At 38.7% G+C, this 19,472-nt stretch overlaps 1 protein-coding gene across 2 annotated transcripts in view; it reads right to left on the bottom strand.

Moving 5' to 3' along the window:
- Nucleotides 1–13,482, bottom strand: part of slc35f3b (solute carrier family 35 member F3b) — a 53,569-nt gene extending 40,087 nt beyond the window's left edge. For both annotated transcript variants that reach the window (XM_088420633.1, XM_088420634.1), the window contains exons 1-2: nucleotides 13,310–13,482; nucleotides 12,166–12,380 (exon numbers count right to left, since the gene is read on the bottom strand). In XM_088420633.1, coding sequence (XP_088276759.1) covers nucleotides 12,166–12,380; nucleotides 13,310–13,407 — 313 coding nt within the window. In that variant the 5' untranslated portion in view covers nucleotides 13,408–13,482. The remainder of the gene's footprint in view (nucleotides 1–12,165; nucleotides 12,381–13,309) is intronic.
- Between the last annotated feature and the right edge of the window lie 5,990 nt (nucleotides 13,483–19,472).

Below are 19,472 nucleotides of genomic sequence, written 5' to 3'. Positions count from 1 at the left end.
TCTTTATTTCAAGTAGGACTCCTGGTATTGCATGTTAAAACCTAAAAAGTTGTAGGCTCTTCTCGTGTCTCTTCACTGGGCATTTTACCCTTCCTAAAGACAATCTCCAAAGACGTCTGTTTCCCCGTACTACGGTACAAGTATCTTAATCATCTTGCTACCTTGTAGTTGAAACGAAACGTATCCGAGAGAATCTGGTTTTCAAAATTATGGGTTTTTCAAAATAAAAAATGTTTCGGACTCAGAGAATAATACAATAGAAATATATGAAAAACTATGTATTTTATGAAGAAACGGAATAATGATCAAAGAACATTTCCATTGATTTCTTATAATTTAAGGAAAAATGTCACATTGGATTACATAGGGTACCAAAAAGTTATTTTATTTTCTTTCTTTTCTTTTGATTGATTTACTTTTTAAAAATATATTTACGGTTAACCTACGCTATTTGCGAGAAATTATGACTGTGCCAGCGCACATATCGAAAAACTATACATAATTGACGTTAACTGTTTTTAAAATATAGAGCATGATTTTACCTGTGTGGCCCCTGACCTAAAAAACAGTTTGACACTCCTGCAGTATGTCAATGGTGCATTTCCTTTCTAGCATTGGAGCAAAATCGCAAAGTTTCTTTAGCTCAACACAAAAACGTTTGAGTAAATCCCATTTTGGTTTGTGCTTCCACATTGGAGTGTGTCACCAAATTGAACAGAAAAAAGGGCTACATGCATGTACGTATAAATCCTAGTAGTTTGGTTTGTTGCCACCAGCCAATTGATTATCATAATACAGAAATGTTTTTTGTTTGTTTGTTTAGTTCCGTTTTAATGTAGCCCTTACAACTTTTAACCATGGAGAAACAAGAGAAACTGTCTTACCAAACTGAATAAATTTAGTGCTTACCCCACTTGGCACCACAAAGCTTTTTAAAAGTACTTAATGTCCAAAGCTATATAACCAAACAAATAAAGAAAGAAGGCCTTGTTTCTCTCTAGCCTTAGGCAAGGGTAAACCTTCAAATTAGCCTCAAGGGACTGACATCGAGCTTGCTTGGTTTTTGATACGGCTTAAGGAATAACATTGCTCTCTTCCATGTCTGATTTAAAAAGAATTCCAATTACCAGACAAATTGGTTCCCCTCACTCACCTCTATAAATTTACATGCTGTACATTTTTAAAGAAATACCAGAAGCATGTTTAAATGACATAATCTACAATTAAAAAAAAAACACCTGAAAGTTTCGCTTTCTCTTTTATTTTACCTCAGCTAATATATTACATTTACATTTTTATTGTTTTCGTTAAAAAAAAAAAAAAAAGCCTTACTATATATCAGGTGTAGTATAGGATTTCCATCGAGATTGATGATGAGGTGATCATTTAAAGCAGGTGTAAGGGAGAAAGGGAGACATCGAAAACAGCCAGGAGACAGCTCTCGAGGAACTGGAATTCCCTACCCTTGCTCGACATGGTCTTATTTTCCCAACAAAAACACCTCATCATGTTTTATTTATTTATTTTTCCAAATAAACGTGATTTACTATACATGGTTGTATTTAATATCTTTATATACATGCTTGTTTTCAAATAATTGTCCAAACACATTTATACACTGATCTCTGCAGTACAGTGAAACAGAATAATTGAGCAAGCTGCGCAGATGAAATATTTAACATGCTATTGTTTGTGTCATCTGTTTACTCCTGGACAAAGTATTAGTTCTAAAACAAATGTGAATTAGTCACCATATATTTACCATCAGCCTCTGGCAACATGAGTCACCGCTGATAAGAGCCTATTCACTGGAGGTGGTGTGTTACCGCACTCATGTTTGCCTGTTATTATGCTTGTTTATCTATACAGAGGATATGTTGATTTACATGGAGTGGAATTCTGCTCAGATATGTTTGCTGTCTCATGAACCTTACAAAGCAATACTCTTCGATCAGCATGTTCTGTCAGGGTTCGACATTGATGTTGGGGATTGTGGACCCAAGTGCAGGGAACCTCAGCGTCAAGGAGTACGTGAAGAAAGCCATTTAGTTAATCAAACAAAAAAGTCTACGCAGAAATAAAACACAGAAGAAAACAGGATAGCAAGTAACTCCAAAGACTGGCAGGCGGGTAAACTTGATAACAGTCCAACAAAGTCTGAAGGAATACAGGGAACTAAGAACAAGCCAAATTGAGGAGCGAACTAGAAAAAAGTGAACAACAGACAATTGGTAGAGAGAGCTGATTGGTTAACGCAAGGAAACGTGTTGACAAGGACAGGTGGTACCAATCAAACTAAACAAGACACTGTCACGAAGAGCAAGAAAACTTGAACAAAACCAGAATCTAAACCTCACACAAACCCGACTATGACAGAAAAATTGCGAGCACAAACTCATTTACACTTTGCCTACTTTGTTCCCCCGTTGCTGCTCTTCTATAACTACAATCTGGTGTGTGTGACCACAGCAGATTAATTATGTCTGGGTGGGGATCATTCGCCGCCTCCTCTAATTAACGCTTGATGAAAGAGGTGAAAGGGTGTCTGCAGCACTAGACTAGCATGAGACAGCATGTCCGTTAGTAGAAAAAGGTGCCCAGTTGCATTTCCTCTTTTTGTTTTGTCAAATCAGATAACTCAAATATGTCAAAACATAAAAATACACTCTGCTCTCAATGAAAAACATCTAAACGGTACCCAAAAAGTGTTGACTTCTGTACAGCTATCCTTCACCTTCTGTCATCTACCCCCACTTTGTGTCACACCAAAGCAAAGATGAAACACTAAATCTAAAACTAAAGACATCACAGGAAGTTCTCTGCTTTAAAAAGCTGATTTGCAATGAGCATGTGCAGGTGTATGATGATCTATGCATTACTATGTATTATGCATGGGGTTATGCAGCATTGGCTGCTTCAAGGGAACCAGAAATAAACAAAATGTTCACTGAGGGCGTATTGTTAGCATCATTGTACGGACATGGAATTTCCTCAGTAATACATAACAGCAAGCACTATAACGATACAACATTTTTCAATGACATTGATTTTAAGACCAAGTTTTTAGTCTGGAACCTGAAAAACGCTAAAAACACGGGAATGAGAGAAGAAAAAAAATCTAACTCCATAAAAAAACAGAATCAAACTTGACAAAATGAGTGCAACAAAATCAGCTGCAAACAAAAAATACAAACGCATTAAAAGAAAAACATCACAAAAAAGATGTAATCACAAAAATGACAGACACAATCTTTAAAATTGAAAACGAATGCAAAAGAAAATCACATCAATTCACAATGCAACCTGCTTACAATGAAACATCAAAAAGACATTACTATTTGATGATATTTGATGATGAAAATGGCTGCAACAACAAAAAGCTTCTCTAAATTGACACCATGCAACAGAAGTGGTGCCACTTGGAGGCGGTACTGAAAGGCAATAACTCATCAATCACACCAAGGCATAATTTTGCACCATATTTTGTCGTCCATTTTGTTTTTCTGATTGCATCATTTATTTGCTGTGTTTTTATGTGTTTACATACTCATATGCCAGTTGTTTTATGTGATGGAGCAAATGTGGCTCCTGGACTTTGAGTTTGACACCTGTTGCTTTTATTGGTCATTATATTATGTTCTTTTGGTGTGCTGTATTACGTAACTACTACCACCAACATCCCAAAAATATATTGCTGCTCTTGTGTTTCTTGTACTAATGTGCCTTAAAGTGATTCCATTAATCTTGAAACCTCGCATCATCCATGTATTATACCCCCAGAATTTTTCAAAGAACTCATGTAGATGAGTCAGTGCCTCCTAAACTGTTTCCCAATGCCATTTACATCTAATATTAAATATGCAAATGTGCAAGGCCTTGGGGTATGATGTGTTCCGTATATTCTGCAGCACAGCACTAAAACATGAAGTAGAGTTTTAAATATGTATGCAGGAATAGAGAAGCCCAGCAAAAAACATTGTGTGTTCAGATTACAGTGCTTTCTTGTTTGTCTTATTTCCTGTTTCGAGCAAATTAGTGTGAACATGGCTGTATGAGCATGCTGTCATGGTGACTCTGCTCATGGGGATGATGGGAGTGAGCACCAGCCTACAACTTTTTCTCCACTATGCATGAAGAGCTTTCTCTTCCAGTCGAATGGACACAATGACAGCTCGCATCACTGGGGAAATAAAGCATAAAATGGTTGTTTAGGTGCTCAATATACATTATCAGTCTTTTACTTAGGCCGCTTACGATTAACAGAAACAAACAACAGACGCAGATTTTTCTGTGATGGTTTTCTAGCCCCTATATTTTTACTCTCCCTCTGTTAATTGCCTGCCTTTTCTACCGTTTCGGCGTTTGACTGACAGCATTTCCCAGGATGCCTTTCTGCAACCATGCACAGTGGGTACAGATTGTAGATGACAGCATGGAAAATGTTTGAGAACATCGAATACCATATTGATGACAAATTTCCATAAATAAATGTCAAATGAGCACATCAAAGAAACTGTTTTCAACAGTAGTAGATTTTTTTTTTTAATTTAAAGCCAATATGACAATTTTCTGTCAACTACACTGGAGTAAAAACATGAAGATTACCAAATTGTTTTCTTTTTAATTATTTATTCTTCTCATCTTTCTTATCTGTTTTGCCTCTATGATTTGGTACTCACGATGTGCATACAATAAACTACTACTGCTTTGAGCTATGAGTCCATCGTTTAAAAACTTGAGATATGAGCACTGTATGGCTTAATACACTTCACAACAGCAGCAGTTTGGCAGATATTAGTCGATATTCTTCAAAAAAAGAATCTTTACACTCTTGTTTTCCACTTTAAGATGAAGGTTATTGTCAAACTATAAATTAAATATGTGGTTTATTTGAATCAAACACAAAGCTTTGTTTTGGTAACAGGAAACTCCACATATATAAAACATATATCTGAACCGAAACACTACATAACCACATAACACACTCACAGGTAATTAATCAATTATTATATATCCAAACCCTGCAACATTAATTATTAATAATAATTGGAAGATTGACTTATTGGGAAAAATGTTTCGTAATTCACTTTAATGACATTTGTATTTGATTAATCGATAGAATATCCAATAGAATAATAATTTCTGAAAATATTCAATAGTGGCATACGTAATACAGTACTTCTACAGCTTAAAATTGATATAAGCTGTAACAGATTTATATTTAACTTTATAGAGACTAATATGAAAAGCATTAAACAAAATCATCAAATCATTAAACTAAATTAATGACTAAGGTCAGCACGGCAGTAGACCTGGTTAGCACATATGCATCACAGTGCTGAGGTCATAGGTTCGATTCCTGTTTCGGCCTTCCCATGTGGAGTTTGCATCCAGTATTCTCCCCATGCTTGTGTGGCTTTTTTTCAGGTACTCCGGTTTCCTCCCACATTCCCCAAAACATGCTCGTATATATATTGAACACTTCAAATTGCTCTTAAGTTTATTTGTGTGTGAGTAGTTGTTTGTCTATGCGTGCCCTGTGATTGGCTGGCAACCAGTTCAACGTGTAACCCGCCTACAGCCCGAAGACAGCTGGGATAGGCTCCAGCACGCTCATGACCCAATCGAGGATGAGCAGCTAATGAAAATGGATGGATGGATGGATGGATGGATGGATGGATGGATGGATGGATGGATGGATGGATAGATAAGTAACCTATTTGGGGGAAAAATCATTTTGTGATGCAGTTTAAAAAAAAAATTGCCGGCAATATTCTATAGAATAATTGATTGTAAAAATATTTGAAAGTCCTACTCACAGGCATATATAGGTCAAGAACCTCGGGAAAGAACAACTATTATTCCCGTACTGAGATCCAAGAGAAGCTGAACCTCCACTAAGTTGACCAAGACACCAAAAAAAAAAAGCAAAAACATTTGTCCAGAGTGGATATTGTACAAAGGATAACCCAGTTATATAAAAACAACATGTACAGTATGTTTTAAATACAATTTTGAATGTGATCAAATGAGAACATATCCACACAACTGCTTCCTTTCACTGCCTGCTTGAAGCTGAATTATAAGACCATCTTCCCATTGTCAGTCCAAGTCAGACCTGCCTCGGCAGGGTTGTCATAGTCAGGTATAAATGACCATAAAAACTCTCCAACCTGTTCCAGAACCCTGGATCTCATCATGACCAAAAGCTGAAATTAGAAGCCAAGCTCATTTCATGCCACGTCAACCTCAACATTTCCACACGAGGGGACGCCAGCTTTGTTCAAGTAAATTATTTAAACAAAAAATAATGTTTTTGCTTTGCAGCGGGCACACCTGTGAGACATTTTTATGCATACGGAAAAAAAAAAAAAAAAAAATTCTAAACTGCATATCATATTGAGTCATAGGGAAGCTGGAAAAAGGCTGTGGGGGTTTTCAACATGCATACTGTAAGTATGTAGGAAATGAAGTTCCAATTGCAGGTTTTTGGAAAATGACACCGTTTTTTTCAGTTATGTGCACAATCCGGTTACCATGGCAACAACTACATCTTATTTCACCCAATTTTCATATAAATCTGGTTTATATACCCCTGCCAGGCAGCTACACATTTCTAATGGAAATGTGCCCAAGCATTAGCATACACAAAATTTTAGGATATGCAAAGTTTGGTCTCTGCAAAAAGCAATTTTAGTTTCCGAACCGTCTGTAAATGATCAGCAGGAGACAACCAGGCAGCATAAATCTTGTGAAATTAAAAGCGGCCTGAAGTCAGACAGCCCCATGAGTTGAGGTCTAAACATTTGTTTTACAAACAATATTAACTGAACCGGAAATTGCATAATTATATGCATTTGCCACTTACTGATTCACAGCATTGTTTTCTCTACTCCAGATGAACGATGTGGCAAGTTAATTGAACAGGCAGCGGAGCTTCTGTAATTTGATGCCATTTTGGTCTCTTACATCAAAGCGGGCGTCACCTTTCTTCCATGTTTGACTGAACAAAAAGCTTTTTGGGGATGAGGCCAAAATAAGAGGAATTTTACATCTATGACCTTTTCTTTGACATCTACCCCAACAGACACAGAAAACACAGCTGAAGTGTTTTGCTGCCTGGTTGTGTCAAAGTCAGTAACTATTTGCTCATGAAAAGAGACAATTTCTGTTTAACTCAACCTCCCATACTGTACACAGGAAGTCTAAATTAAGTCACAGAGTGTTTGGATATGCCTTTCTACTTGAGGTAAAGTGACTCAACAGCATTTTAAAAAATGAGCAGCAATTTTTAAGTGGTATTTGGTGTTCTCAGCAAGGTAGCGATGCACTCAACGTAGCTTAAATCTGCATGCCTATGAGACTGCGTGTGTGCGTGTGTGTGTACATAAGAGTAGGCGTATTTGTGCATGTGATTGTGCGTGCATGCGCTTTTTCAATATGGTGGTTCCTGCAGTTATGGTTAAGGTTAGGGGGAAATGCATTATGTCAAGAGGATATCACCACTACGATAGAAAAAAAAAATTGTTTTGTTGAAGTTTGTTTTGATGCAGAACATATTTTAACATGTACCTTTTTCAGCTAGCTACACATTTACAAATGCAATAAAAGGAAATGTAAACAAAGAGCATCAGTGTTGCAACAACACGTCTTTGGGGAAAACATCTGCTCATTTAGCAGCACGCAACACAAACACAACACAATGAGACGACCTTGCTGGGACAATAATAATGTCGACTGCTCAGGAAGTCAATGAGATTATATTCTCAGTCATTGCACCACAAAGTGATTCTTTGAAAGGAAATCACTACATAGCCTTACACATTGTTACTGGAGTAAATCAGTAGCTATATTACATCTGCTATACTATGTGTTTTGTTTTAGATGTGTTCTCATTAGCCATGTGGATGTTAAAAGAAACCAATACATGTCTGATACACAACAGCACCAATCAATGTAAAAAAAAGTTGCAAACAAAATCCTAATGAGTGTATTCAGGTGAGGGTAATGATTAACAAACAGGTGGAAGGCTAACATAGTGATTAGCTGTGATGTCTGGACAGAGTAAACAAGGTGTTGTTTTATCAAGCACCACATCTAGCCAGACCAAAAGGTATTAAGAGTTAAGATCCCCAAATGATGCAAATCTCTATAAGTGATGCAGGGATTAAACGCGAGAGAGAAGATAAAAGCTAGTTAAAAACAAATCTTCAAAGTATCCACTGCTCAAAGCAAGGTTTTGACTGTCTAATGCCTCAAGCTTCAGTGATGCAAACTCTCACTTTGCTAGCTGCACAATGCACTGTGTGTGTGTGTGTGTGTGTGTGTGTGTGTGTGTGTGTGTGTGTGTGTGTGTGTGTGCGCGCGTGTGTGTGTGTGTGTGTGTGTGTGTGTGTGAGCGTGCGTGCGTGAGTATAGGTGCTAAGAGCAACGCAAGGAAACAAAAACCCCTCAGAGCACAGAACAGTCACCCCCACACATAATCCTTGAACTGGGCAGGCCTGCCCACCCTAGAATCAAAAATGGCATAATTTATCCGGACATGGGTCACACTTGAACCCAAACGCTGTGACGTTGCGCATGTCCATGCCATCACTTGAGTGGCCCCTGCCTGTAAGGCCATCAGTGAAAGAGCCTCGTCCAACTTGGTGAGGGGCAACGCAGGAGAGAGATCTTCTCCAAGGTGTTACGTTATCCGTTTATCTCGCTGATTGAGCTTTGTTTTATCCAACACAAGGTAAAAGCTACGAGCTAAGTATGATGCACAGTTTGGAGAGGTGAGACCCCCTCAAAAGGGCTACTAATCTGATATGTGATCCCGATCTCATCCTCCCAATATATGCAACGCCTCACCATTTAAGGGCCCTTCCATTGCGGGGCCAACTTACAACTTCAGCCAGGCCGAAACCTGACCAATATCTGGATCTTGTTGTTGCAGCGCTTTGCCATTGAAGCCATTGTGGGACAAAGCGTAGAAAGCTCAGGAAAAGACCTCCTCCAGTACAGTCAGGTGGTCCTCAAACGACTTGCTGAATGTCAGTATGTCATCAAGATATAACATGCAGACATGATATGGCAAATCCTTTAACACCAGCTCCATGACATGTTGAAAGGTTACGCCTGGCTGAGCACACCACGATGCTTTTCCTGCAAGACCTTCAGTTGCCGTCCCTGAGCCTAAGACAACATACACTCAGATATATCTGGTAGGGGAGCATTCCCTTGTTCCAGATCATTCCGAATGAGTAATTATATCACATTCGTTCACGTGGTGAAAATCCCCCAGTTCTTGGTCAATTGGGTGAGAAGCTGTACTACAATGCACTCATTTGTCACGGGTAACACGCCGCACGCGACCATCAGTCCCGTGCTTTCGCGGATTTCAGGCTCACGATAACCTATATAGGAGGCAACAGGGAATCCGGTCCTATGGGGAGACTCGACCTGCACTGGAATGAGCATTTCACTGAAAGGAAGAACAACAATGTTGACATGTATGGAAGCACTACAACATGCTGGATGAAGTAAAGGAATGTTAACTATGCCAATAACAAGTAGCCTGCACCTCAGATCCAGTACAGCAATGGTCTCCCGCATGGAATTAAAACCCAGCAACATGGGCTGTGTAGCACCACGTACCCAGTTTGTTGTTTGCTTTATCACCCGATGTAATGGGGAATGTCACAGTAACTAAGGTGTCCGACAATGGTCCATTTACTTCCCGTGCAAATGCGTACTGGGTATTCACCACGCGTTTGCGCAAAGCGATGATGGACATCTTGAACTCCTTGGAAATGAGTGAAACAGTGAATCCAGAGTCCTTCAACACTTTGATGTCAATATTGTCGAGTGTTCCCCTAACATTGGCAGTCGGTTCTGACCCACCTGACCCACAAGACATCCTCAGCGGCGGTGATGATGCTGCAGATGAGTTGTTGTCATGACCCTGTAATAGAGTTTCCCTTAAGATAATTAGTCAAACACCAGTGGTATCCCTGCAGGTGGTTCAATGAAGTTCTTCTTTCTCCACTTGGCTAACAGTTTTGTTTCTTTGGTTTCATGAACTCCCACAGGAACCTGTTTCTTGTTTCATTTAGTTTGATTTCATTTCATTTTATTTCATAGTTTGCAACTCCATCCTCCATTTGTCTCCTCCTGGGTGATAAACTTCCTGTCATTTCAAAATAAGATCTCGTATCTGTAGCGCAGACCACAGCAGGTTGTATAGTCACAGAGTGGGAATGGAAAATGGTCAAGAAAGTGAACCACGTTTAGGTTTTTCAAGTTAATTTGGTATCATTTCTCTGTAGTGTTAAGATTTGTGGCAAATATATTTGTACTATTATATTAATATAGCTACAAATAAAACTAATACAGAAATGTAACTTTAAATTAAATGTAAGGTTTCGAATCATGTAAAGCTATATTTACCTGTAACAAGTCCCCCCCCCATAACACAGAGTTTCAAGCAACATTTTTGTTGTTGTTTTATGTGTCTTACATAATGATTTCTTTTTTCAATGACAGCTGCACATACATACTGTACATTCAATGTTAAAAATTGCTGTGTCTTAATTTTTAAACCGGGGCAAGTCAAGTTTACAATTTTGTGTATTCTGACTTTGCCTTGATGGGTCTTCGGACTTTGGCACCAAGTGGAATCAGGTCTAAGTTAAGACATTTGTGCTGTAACCCGATTTTGGAAGATTTCAGCAGGCAGACTGATTCTGCGCTCCACTGATGAATGCCATCATATTTCAAAAGTATGATATCAGTCTGGATTGAACCATTTGGAATCGAAGGGATAAATGAATTTAAGACATTAAAATTATTATTATTATTATTATTATTATTATTATTATTATTATTATTATTATTATTATTATTATTATTATTATTATCTGGTTTTGAATGAAATTGGAGCAGCACAGTGAAAAACTATTTAGCACGTCCGTCTGTCATGCGATCCGTGGGTTTGATTTTGGATTTGGCATTTCAGTGTGGAGTTTGGATGTTCTCCTCGTCCCAATGTGGGTTTTCTCTGAGTACTCCAGTTTCCTCCCACAATCCCCAAAACATGCATAGTCCTTATACACTCCAAATTGCCCTTCGGTGTGCTGGTGTGAATGGTCATTTGTCTCTGTGTGTCCTGTGATTGTCTGGCAACCATTTCAGGGTGTTCCCTGCCTACTGCTCAAAGACAGCTGGGCTAGGCACCAGAAAGCCCATGATGCTTGTTAGGACAAGCAGGTAAGAAAATGGATTAATGGATGGAATTACGTTGACTGTGTTCACCCCCACAATGCCGAAAACAAATATCTCTGACTGTGACTGGGTTCATTTTAAAACTGAAGTGAGTCCTCTTTGTTTAAATCCAATGACTTAACTCTCTGTCATCCGGTGGGTATAAATAGCTTGTGTGCTGTAGTGACCACCAGTTCATTCACGTCACTGCTGAGGTGAGTTAGGCACATGCTATAAGCTAACTAGCTGTGGCTAACTTGACAATGTATTGCTTTGTGCGCCAATAAGGCTGTAGTGTGGCGCTAACCAACTCATGTCCTGTTTGTGCAGCTACATTTTTATTGTGTTTTATTTCGTTTCACATTTTTTATTATGTGTTTATTGTAAGTAAGTTAAATCACATCACAGCAGAGTGCCCCAATAACTGTGGAAATGACAAGCATCCCATGTTTGTGCAGTAAACGAGTTGGACAACAATGACATCTTCTGTATAATTTCAACACAACACGTTGAAAAGGTCATGAGATATGAACTCCTCCAACAAAGAGTTCACACGTACACAAAGTTACACATGCACATGGCTGGACTAGATTTTGCGCCAGACTTGCGCTTGGCATGAAAATGAAAATAAGGCCCTACATGTGATCATTGTAATGCCCTTGCATGGCCACAATGGCCAATACACTTTTCATCCACTTATTGAACACCACAAAAACAGTACAACACAAAAACATAATGAACACACTATTGTGGAAGCTGCTGTTGGCCATAGCTCTCACCTCTCACTCACACACCCACCCGCTGAGTTTTAAAAACATGAATAAACTTCACCAACCTGATCTTTCAATACCATGCAAAAATAACTTCACAATCCTCTAACATTGCATTACATTTTCAACAACATGCACATATTGAACTTACTCTTGTAGCTGGCACTCCAAGGCTGGTAGCCATAGTATCCAGTGATCCGTAGTATTCGTTCCTCTATGGATGCACTGTTGATGTCCTCCACTGAGCGTGAAGACTTGAGGTCCTCTTTGATGGCCTCGTCCACCACAAGATATTTGAGCTGTCTGAGCTGAGGGCTGATGTCCGAAAGCCTTCTGGGGCTTACTTCGGGCGACTTGCGCATCCCGCTGGGAGGAGAAGGGAGCAGAAGGGTGGCGGTGGCAGCGGTGATGGTGTAAGACAACGTGAAAAGGGGAAAGGTATCCTATATATTTGCGCTAGTTTTTGACAAGATAAGATCTGTCTCTGCTTCCAAGAGTGGAGCTTGGTATTGTGAGACCCCGCATCGCTGCTCGTGTACAGCAAAGAAATCATCATCCTTCACTGGTTCTGGTTTGGCTCAGCCATTGTGCAAAAGACATTAAGTGCTTGTGACTGGTGTTTCAAGCATTATTTCAACCTACTATGGCTGTCCAACTCTTTTTATCGAGGCTTACAGAAAACTACGAATCAATCACAAGTGATTTGTAGAGAGGCAAATAAAATATCAGTGATGGCTCCGGGCTGCTTGAGCATAAATAATGGATGTCACTCAGTTTAAAGAGCACACAGTAGCTCGTGTATTTAATTGGCTTTAATGAAGAAGTGAGAATGTTTTTATTTTCAGAAGATACCATTAAACAAATACAATAATAGTGTGAAATGGCTACAAGATTGCGCCAATTAAGCTGCAAAGCACCACATATTTCACAAATGCAAACGAGTCCCTTGCTGTTATGCAACATTACATTATGCACTGAAGATATATTGCCTCTGCTAAACGCACTGGGTAAACGCACCATACGTTAAAATAAACATACTAAAGTCTAAAGAGCTACAGCATCTTGTAAATAATAGAAATTTTGTGGAAAAAATAGTTCATTAGTTTTTGATATGATGGCACATGTAGGTGGTAGTAATTACATTTTAAAAAATCCCATTGAAATAAGCGTTTCATTTTATTCATTCGTATTTCCCTGGCGCGACTCACAAATATCTCCCGTGCAACAGGTCCAAATTTGAACCACATCCATTAAAGCGAGCGCCTTGCAAGTTGAAGGTAAACAAGTATGCTTACGTAGGCATCAAGTTAGTCGGAGGTCCAAGGTAGCACATACAGTCTCGGTGGGGCCGCCCGACCCGGTCCCACACGGTGCCCTCTCCATCCCCGTACATCTTTAGGGCAACCGCACGGGGCTGTGCCGGTTAAAAGCGGGGAAGAATCGGAAGAAGTTACATGATGCTGCTGCAGCTTCTTACACCCACAAACATATGCCTCCCTGACCACTTTACTTCACTACAGTCTTTTTACTATGCAAGCTGTCAACCGACGTGAGCTGTGCAACAGCGCCATCTACAGATTTTATGACGCGGGGATCGCTAGGACAAATCGATTTTTTGACCACAGTTCTCCACGGGAAGGAAAGCTCTATGCAAGTGAAAATCCAGGTCACTTAATGCTTTTGTGTTCATGAGTATACATGATACATAATCTTAATATTTATTTATTTAATCGACTTTTCTTTTTTTTTTATATAACTGTGCTTCACAGTTTTAGAAAGGTAATCGTAAACGCCTACTAAAAACATTTGGTGATGAACAATAACAAAACAAACAAGCTATCTGGAGAAACCTGAGGTTTTGGAATTACCTCCATAGTATATTTGTAGTTATATTAGATTTTTATTGGAAGTGGTTATGTATTCTGATCCATAAAGATAATATTATCATAAATCAAATTCATTATATGGTTGCAGACTTTCTTTCACTTGTGAGAAAATATGAATCACATTGCTATGTTTAAATCGCCAAGTAAATGTATTTATAGTAAGTAGAGAACTCTTAACAAAAACTGATCAATTTAAGTGCCAAATGAGCCCTTACAGTTTACGCAGGTGCAGTGTGTTTTTCTGCTGGCCAGGATCCATTAAATACACACAATCACACACAAGGGGCGCATGAGGGCACCACAATTTTCATCATTGGACCAAAATGAATAATACAGACTGGGAAACGCCTCCAAATGAATCTCCAAAGTGTGATTATATTTCATACTTCTCCATTTTCTCACTTTAAATGCGAAAAATGTCAGAGTCACTTCTTTTATTGCCAACTCCTATTGTAATAGTGAAAGAATGAAGGACCCGAGCTTAGAACTTTTTTATCTGTTAACTTTTACTCTAATGTGCCACCAGGATATAAACTATTTCCCACATTTTATAGTACAGGAACTTTGGCTCCATTTCAGTCAAGCACGTTCATCATGAGTGTTTTTACTGCAGCCCAGTGGTGCTTTACTTTGAGAAAGAACTATTGAGTGGATAAAATGCTAAACCAGGGAGAATTCAGTTGTACAGTATGTATTACTGCCTGGTGTACTGTATATCTTCACAGAATACACTTTTGACAAGACATTGCAAAATCACTATCAAATTTAAGTGAGATTCCAGCTGCATGTTATCAAAAAAGCTCTTTTTTCCCTGGTCACACAGTTGAAATCCTCTTGTTGATTGGCAGATACTAATACAGAATGAGCTGAGCGTAATTATGTTTTTTTTTACAAGAAGTTCACAGAACATGATAATAATGGCATAAGTTTCTACTTCAGCATTACCTCTGCAAACAAAAGAAGTAAGTGTACCTTCACCAGAGAACTAAAGTAAAAGCCGGAATACAAGGCATCCCCATTATTTCTCTAATCCTCCATCATCCTGTTTGGTATAACTTAAAGTACAGTTTCACACTTCTCCCCATCAATATTTAAACATGTCTCAGCATGGAAACAGTGTGACAAGCTGCTGCTGATTGGTTGATGCAGGAGGAGTAGTGGTACTGGGAGCCACTAAAAATATCCCATTGCCTACAGTAAGCTGTACGCTTCAGGGCTCATGCATTGTGCACATTAGATTTCTAATAGCGTTTGAGTCCCGACATTTGCATGAGCATCCCTAGCATGTTTTGGAATGTTTTGTAGTAAAGAATCTTAGACTTTGAGGAGGGGGGCTTCCCTAGAGCCTGTAAGATTTCTTGAGGCTGTGCTTGTTATTCAGCTGCCATTATTGGTAAGGTTGACACACAGCTGGGGAGAAACAAGCACAATTTCCATGAGTGAGGAGGCCTGCTGATGAGATGGTGTGTGGTGGACTTGACAAAGAGCCTCAGTGGGGAGCATCGGCTGGTGTCTTATCTTCTTTACTGGCCTCGTTTCCATTCTTAGACATATCCCATTTTAGTTTTGCTGACAGTTAAAAATATATGATTAAAAGCCTGCAAACTTCTTGGTCTGGCCCTTTCTTTGTCGCGTCATTATTAATACTCTCCTCAAAAAAGGTGGAAATAGCAAGTTAAGTACAGTGGCGACCTCGTATAAATCCCTCAGAATGAGATTAATTTGTTATCTGTTATACTTGGATGATTAACCATTTGCTCCTGGGCTGGACTCAACCAAATGTGGTCCTGATGCATTCACAAATATACTAGAACAGTGTAGACCCCTGCCCATATTGTTTGTTTATATAGTCAGTGGTGTGCACTTAAGCAGGGTTCATGCCAAACGTGACTACAATTTGCAGTCTTGGACAAGGGGTAGTGGTTGTAAATTGTAATCTCAGTTTTTGTTTGGATAAGTATTCGCCGTTGCTTGCTGGCCTATAGCATTTCTCAATATGAGTGTTCTGCAAAGGCAATAATAAATGTGTCTTTGCATTAATGTGACAGAATCAATCTAAATGGGCGATAATTTAAAAGGCCAGACTACGCAGCCTTCTTTTTGTGCTTTGGAAAAGTTACTTTTTCTTATTCGGAATGTCTGCTTTGTTATTTATTTCCCAGGTTTCCTCAAAAGGTTTAATTTGCTCTGGGATGATGTGCAGCACGGCTGCAGCTGCTCTTCAATTTGCCTGAAGTTCACAAAGTTTTTTACTTCCTCTTGAATATTTATAAGCAAAAAAAAAAATTTACGGCTTGGCGAGAAAGAGAAAGCAGTGGAGGCCCAGTTGTAAAAGCCGCTTTACAAGCGATGTGTCAATTGAACTAAGTCAGGGTTACAACCTGTAAGCCATTACATATGATGGCATATGTATGATTGCATGTACAGTAGTCCCAGGCTACTACATTTTAATATATTCATTTTTTTACAATGTACATTTTTTTTACATTTTACATTTCTGCGTTAATGGCAGAAGCAACATGAAGCATTTGTTTGTTTTTCTGTCATGTATCCATCGGTTCCAGCATGACTGATGGCGTTGGATACGTTAACAATCCAATGTGACTGGCGAGGAACCATTATAGTGTTCTCACAGCATCAACTTTCTAGAGAGAAATAACCGCCTAGAGTATGTCTGCAGCAGCCAATCGCCATCCATCCTCCCTCCTCCATTTTCTCTCCATCCCTCCGGTCCTGTCAGTTTATCTAACATTTACACATTCAACTGAGAACTAACTGGGCCGCTGTCTTGCTATGTGTTTTCTATTGGGTCTTTGTCTCCATATATGATATACTTAATGGTGTGATTAATTGACCTAATTAATCTCATTTTAGTCCCACCTACTGATTTCTTTCAACCAGAGTTTTTTTTAGATACATTGTACTATTGTGGCGGATCGAAATATTGATATACAACAAAATAGTGGCTTCAGTTATTTATTTTTTTTGATGAGACCTAGTTGTAATAATTTATCTTCTGCTGTATTTGAGACTTGTCCCAAATGTTGACTGAAACCTTCAGTTTTGACCATCACGAGGAACTGATTTCTTTTGTTAGTGGCCAAGTAATTAGAATATATTACATGAAAATAAATCTTCCTCCATCCTGTTGGTCCCAGGCTTGCTCAAATGTGGGGTGTTCACAAAATAAGCTTAGCAAAGACCTTTGCAGCAGCTTGCTACATTAGGGTCTTTGTTGCCATCGTTAGCTGTGGCTGCAGTCGCAGCTGGGTCCTTTAGGGATGGGTAGGTTAAACTTGCTCTTCTGTGATAAGCGTGATGCATAGAAAGAATGCATATCCTCCTGAGTTTATCAAAGATGCCAATGGGATGTTTTGTTAAGGTTAAATTTTGAATGGAATTACTGATTGAGCTATGTTTTCCAAACTCCACCAACTAAACCACAAGAAGCCTAATGCAAAAAAAAACTATCTACTCACTAGACTGTGGTCTGCAATGAGCATCCTTTTTGTTAAATCCCTATTGTGTGGGACGCGTTCCAAGACCAACAATCAATCATTGATGAGTTCCTCTTACACACTTTCATAAACCCACATGCATCAACACTCTCTTAAGCACAGCATAGCATATTACATCATCATTTTTTTTCAGCAGCAGCCGTAGAGAAATGAGAGCATTGGCAATAGGAGCATTTTTGCTTGAGGCCTTCCTAGAGTGTTTGACTGAATATAAATAGAATTGCTTAACCATCAGAAATTATTGTAGCAGCCTATAAGGTACATACCATATCTGTGAGACCTCTAAGCCTATATGGGCATGAGTATTCGAGGATTTCAAGCTAATAGTCTGACCATCATGTCACCACCTGGCTGTGTGATGCACACAACCCCTTTGGAGAAACATATCCTCAGTTATTGTGGGAAAAGTGCAACGACAAATTAAAACATCACCAATTTTAGGTTGAGTCTTTAGAGATGACTATAAAAGATCTATGAACGGATTTCTTTTAATGTTCATAGCCAACGCTCACTCAGGTGGTTCTCTGAGTGCGTATAAAAGAGGCACCTAGATCAAACAGCAATATTCATGACAAACAGCAGCAGAGGGTTTATTTCAACACAGCGCGTTCAGTATAGCCGAAAATTCGGGGGGAAGTGTGAACTCCGCTCCATGCTTTATACTGTTGTTGTGTTTATTATTATAATTTTTTTTTTTTTGTAGGTTTTGGAAGATTTTAAACTATGCGAAAAAAGCGGGAAATTACACAAACAAACAAAAAACCTCAACAGAACATTATGGCTGCCTAAATATAAATAAAAGCTGCATACAAAAAAATCCATCTTAACAAACGTGGCATTGCTCGGTTTTAGTTGAGAGGTTGTTTTCCTTAGCAAGATGTTTAATGATGTTAGTAGTTTGCTGTGGTGCAACTTTGTGAAAACTGTCTGATCTTCTATTATGGTCACTCTAAATAAATGAGCTAGCAATCCATTTGAAAGAATGTGTGTGACAATCTCATAAATTCCCAACTAGCTTTACGTGTCTTTCTGGGTTTAAATTATTTTAAAGGGACAACGTTGTCTATCCAGGAGAGGAAAGGAATGCGCCGCTAAACCTGCAAGAGAGAATGTCGCCATCTTGAGGTAAAAGAGACCATTGCTGCAGCTTAGCTTGAAGAGCGCCTTTTTAATAGACTGCATGACTTTACTCCTTATTAAATATAATTTCATCATTATCATGTTAAGCAAAACCAATTAATAAATACATTCGGTATATTCTGTCATACCAAACAAATACCCTAATGAGGTTATTTATCATTTCTTTTGACAGCATAATGCAAATGAATAGGCACCTTCTTTATTATACTGCTGCGTCTTAATGTTGCACACCGTTATTTCCAATTAGTGCACATCCTCGGGTAGTTGTGTTTTCATGATGTGCAATAAAGATTTTGCCAGAGGCTCATCATTACTCATTTAGCTTCAGTTGCTGTGCAGCGAGGGGGGACTGTAATTGCACCACTGGTATTTCAACTAAAACACAAGGCCTTCAACGTTTTGCAAAAGTATTGCATCTTTTTTGGGTGATGTGTGTCCTGTCACCTGGGGCCATAAAACACGACAAAAAGACAGATCAGAACATTTAAAACTGAAAGTAGAGGTTTCTTTAGAGCCTGAAAGTTTGAACAATTTGGGTCATGATCATTATGGTAAAAACATTTGTCTTGCAGCATTAAAAAAAAGGCTAATTTAAAAAAAGGTACCCTCTTGTTCAGCTCTGAATGTTTTACCACGGATAAAACTAGAGGCTACTAAACAAAGAGAAAATGTATTTTCAAGAGATGACTAATACAAATAATGTATTCAAGTACCACCATTAAAAAAAAAAAAAACAGATTCCTAAAAGCCTGTGGTTATGCGCTGTAATTGCTTTTCAACTGACCTTACATTTCAGTTTCAACCTCACATATTTGAACCATTCACTTTGTGCTAAATAGAATATTTTACTGTATTTTTAAAACTAAGTACAGCAGCTTATGAAACATTTCAGATAATAAAAAGACAACAGAAAG

The sequence above is a fragment of the Hippichthys cyanospilos genome, chromosome 8 (genome assembly GCF_059441005.1).
Source record: "Hippichthys cyanospilos isolate Australia breed blue-spotted pipefish chromosome 8, RoL_Hcya_1.0, whole genome shotgun sequence".
Lineage (NCBI taxonomy): Eukaryota > Metazoa > Chordata > Actinopteri > Syngnathiformes > Syngnathidae > Hippichthys > Hippichthys cyanospilos.
The sequence above is the reverse complement of the archived record's forward strand: the minus strand, read 5'-3'. Positions and strand labels throughout refer to the sequence as shown.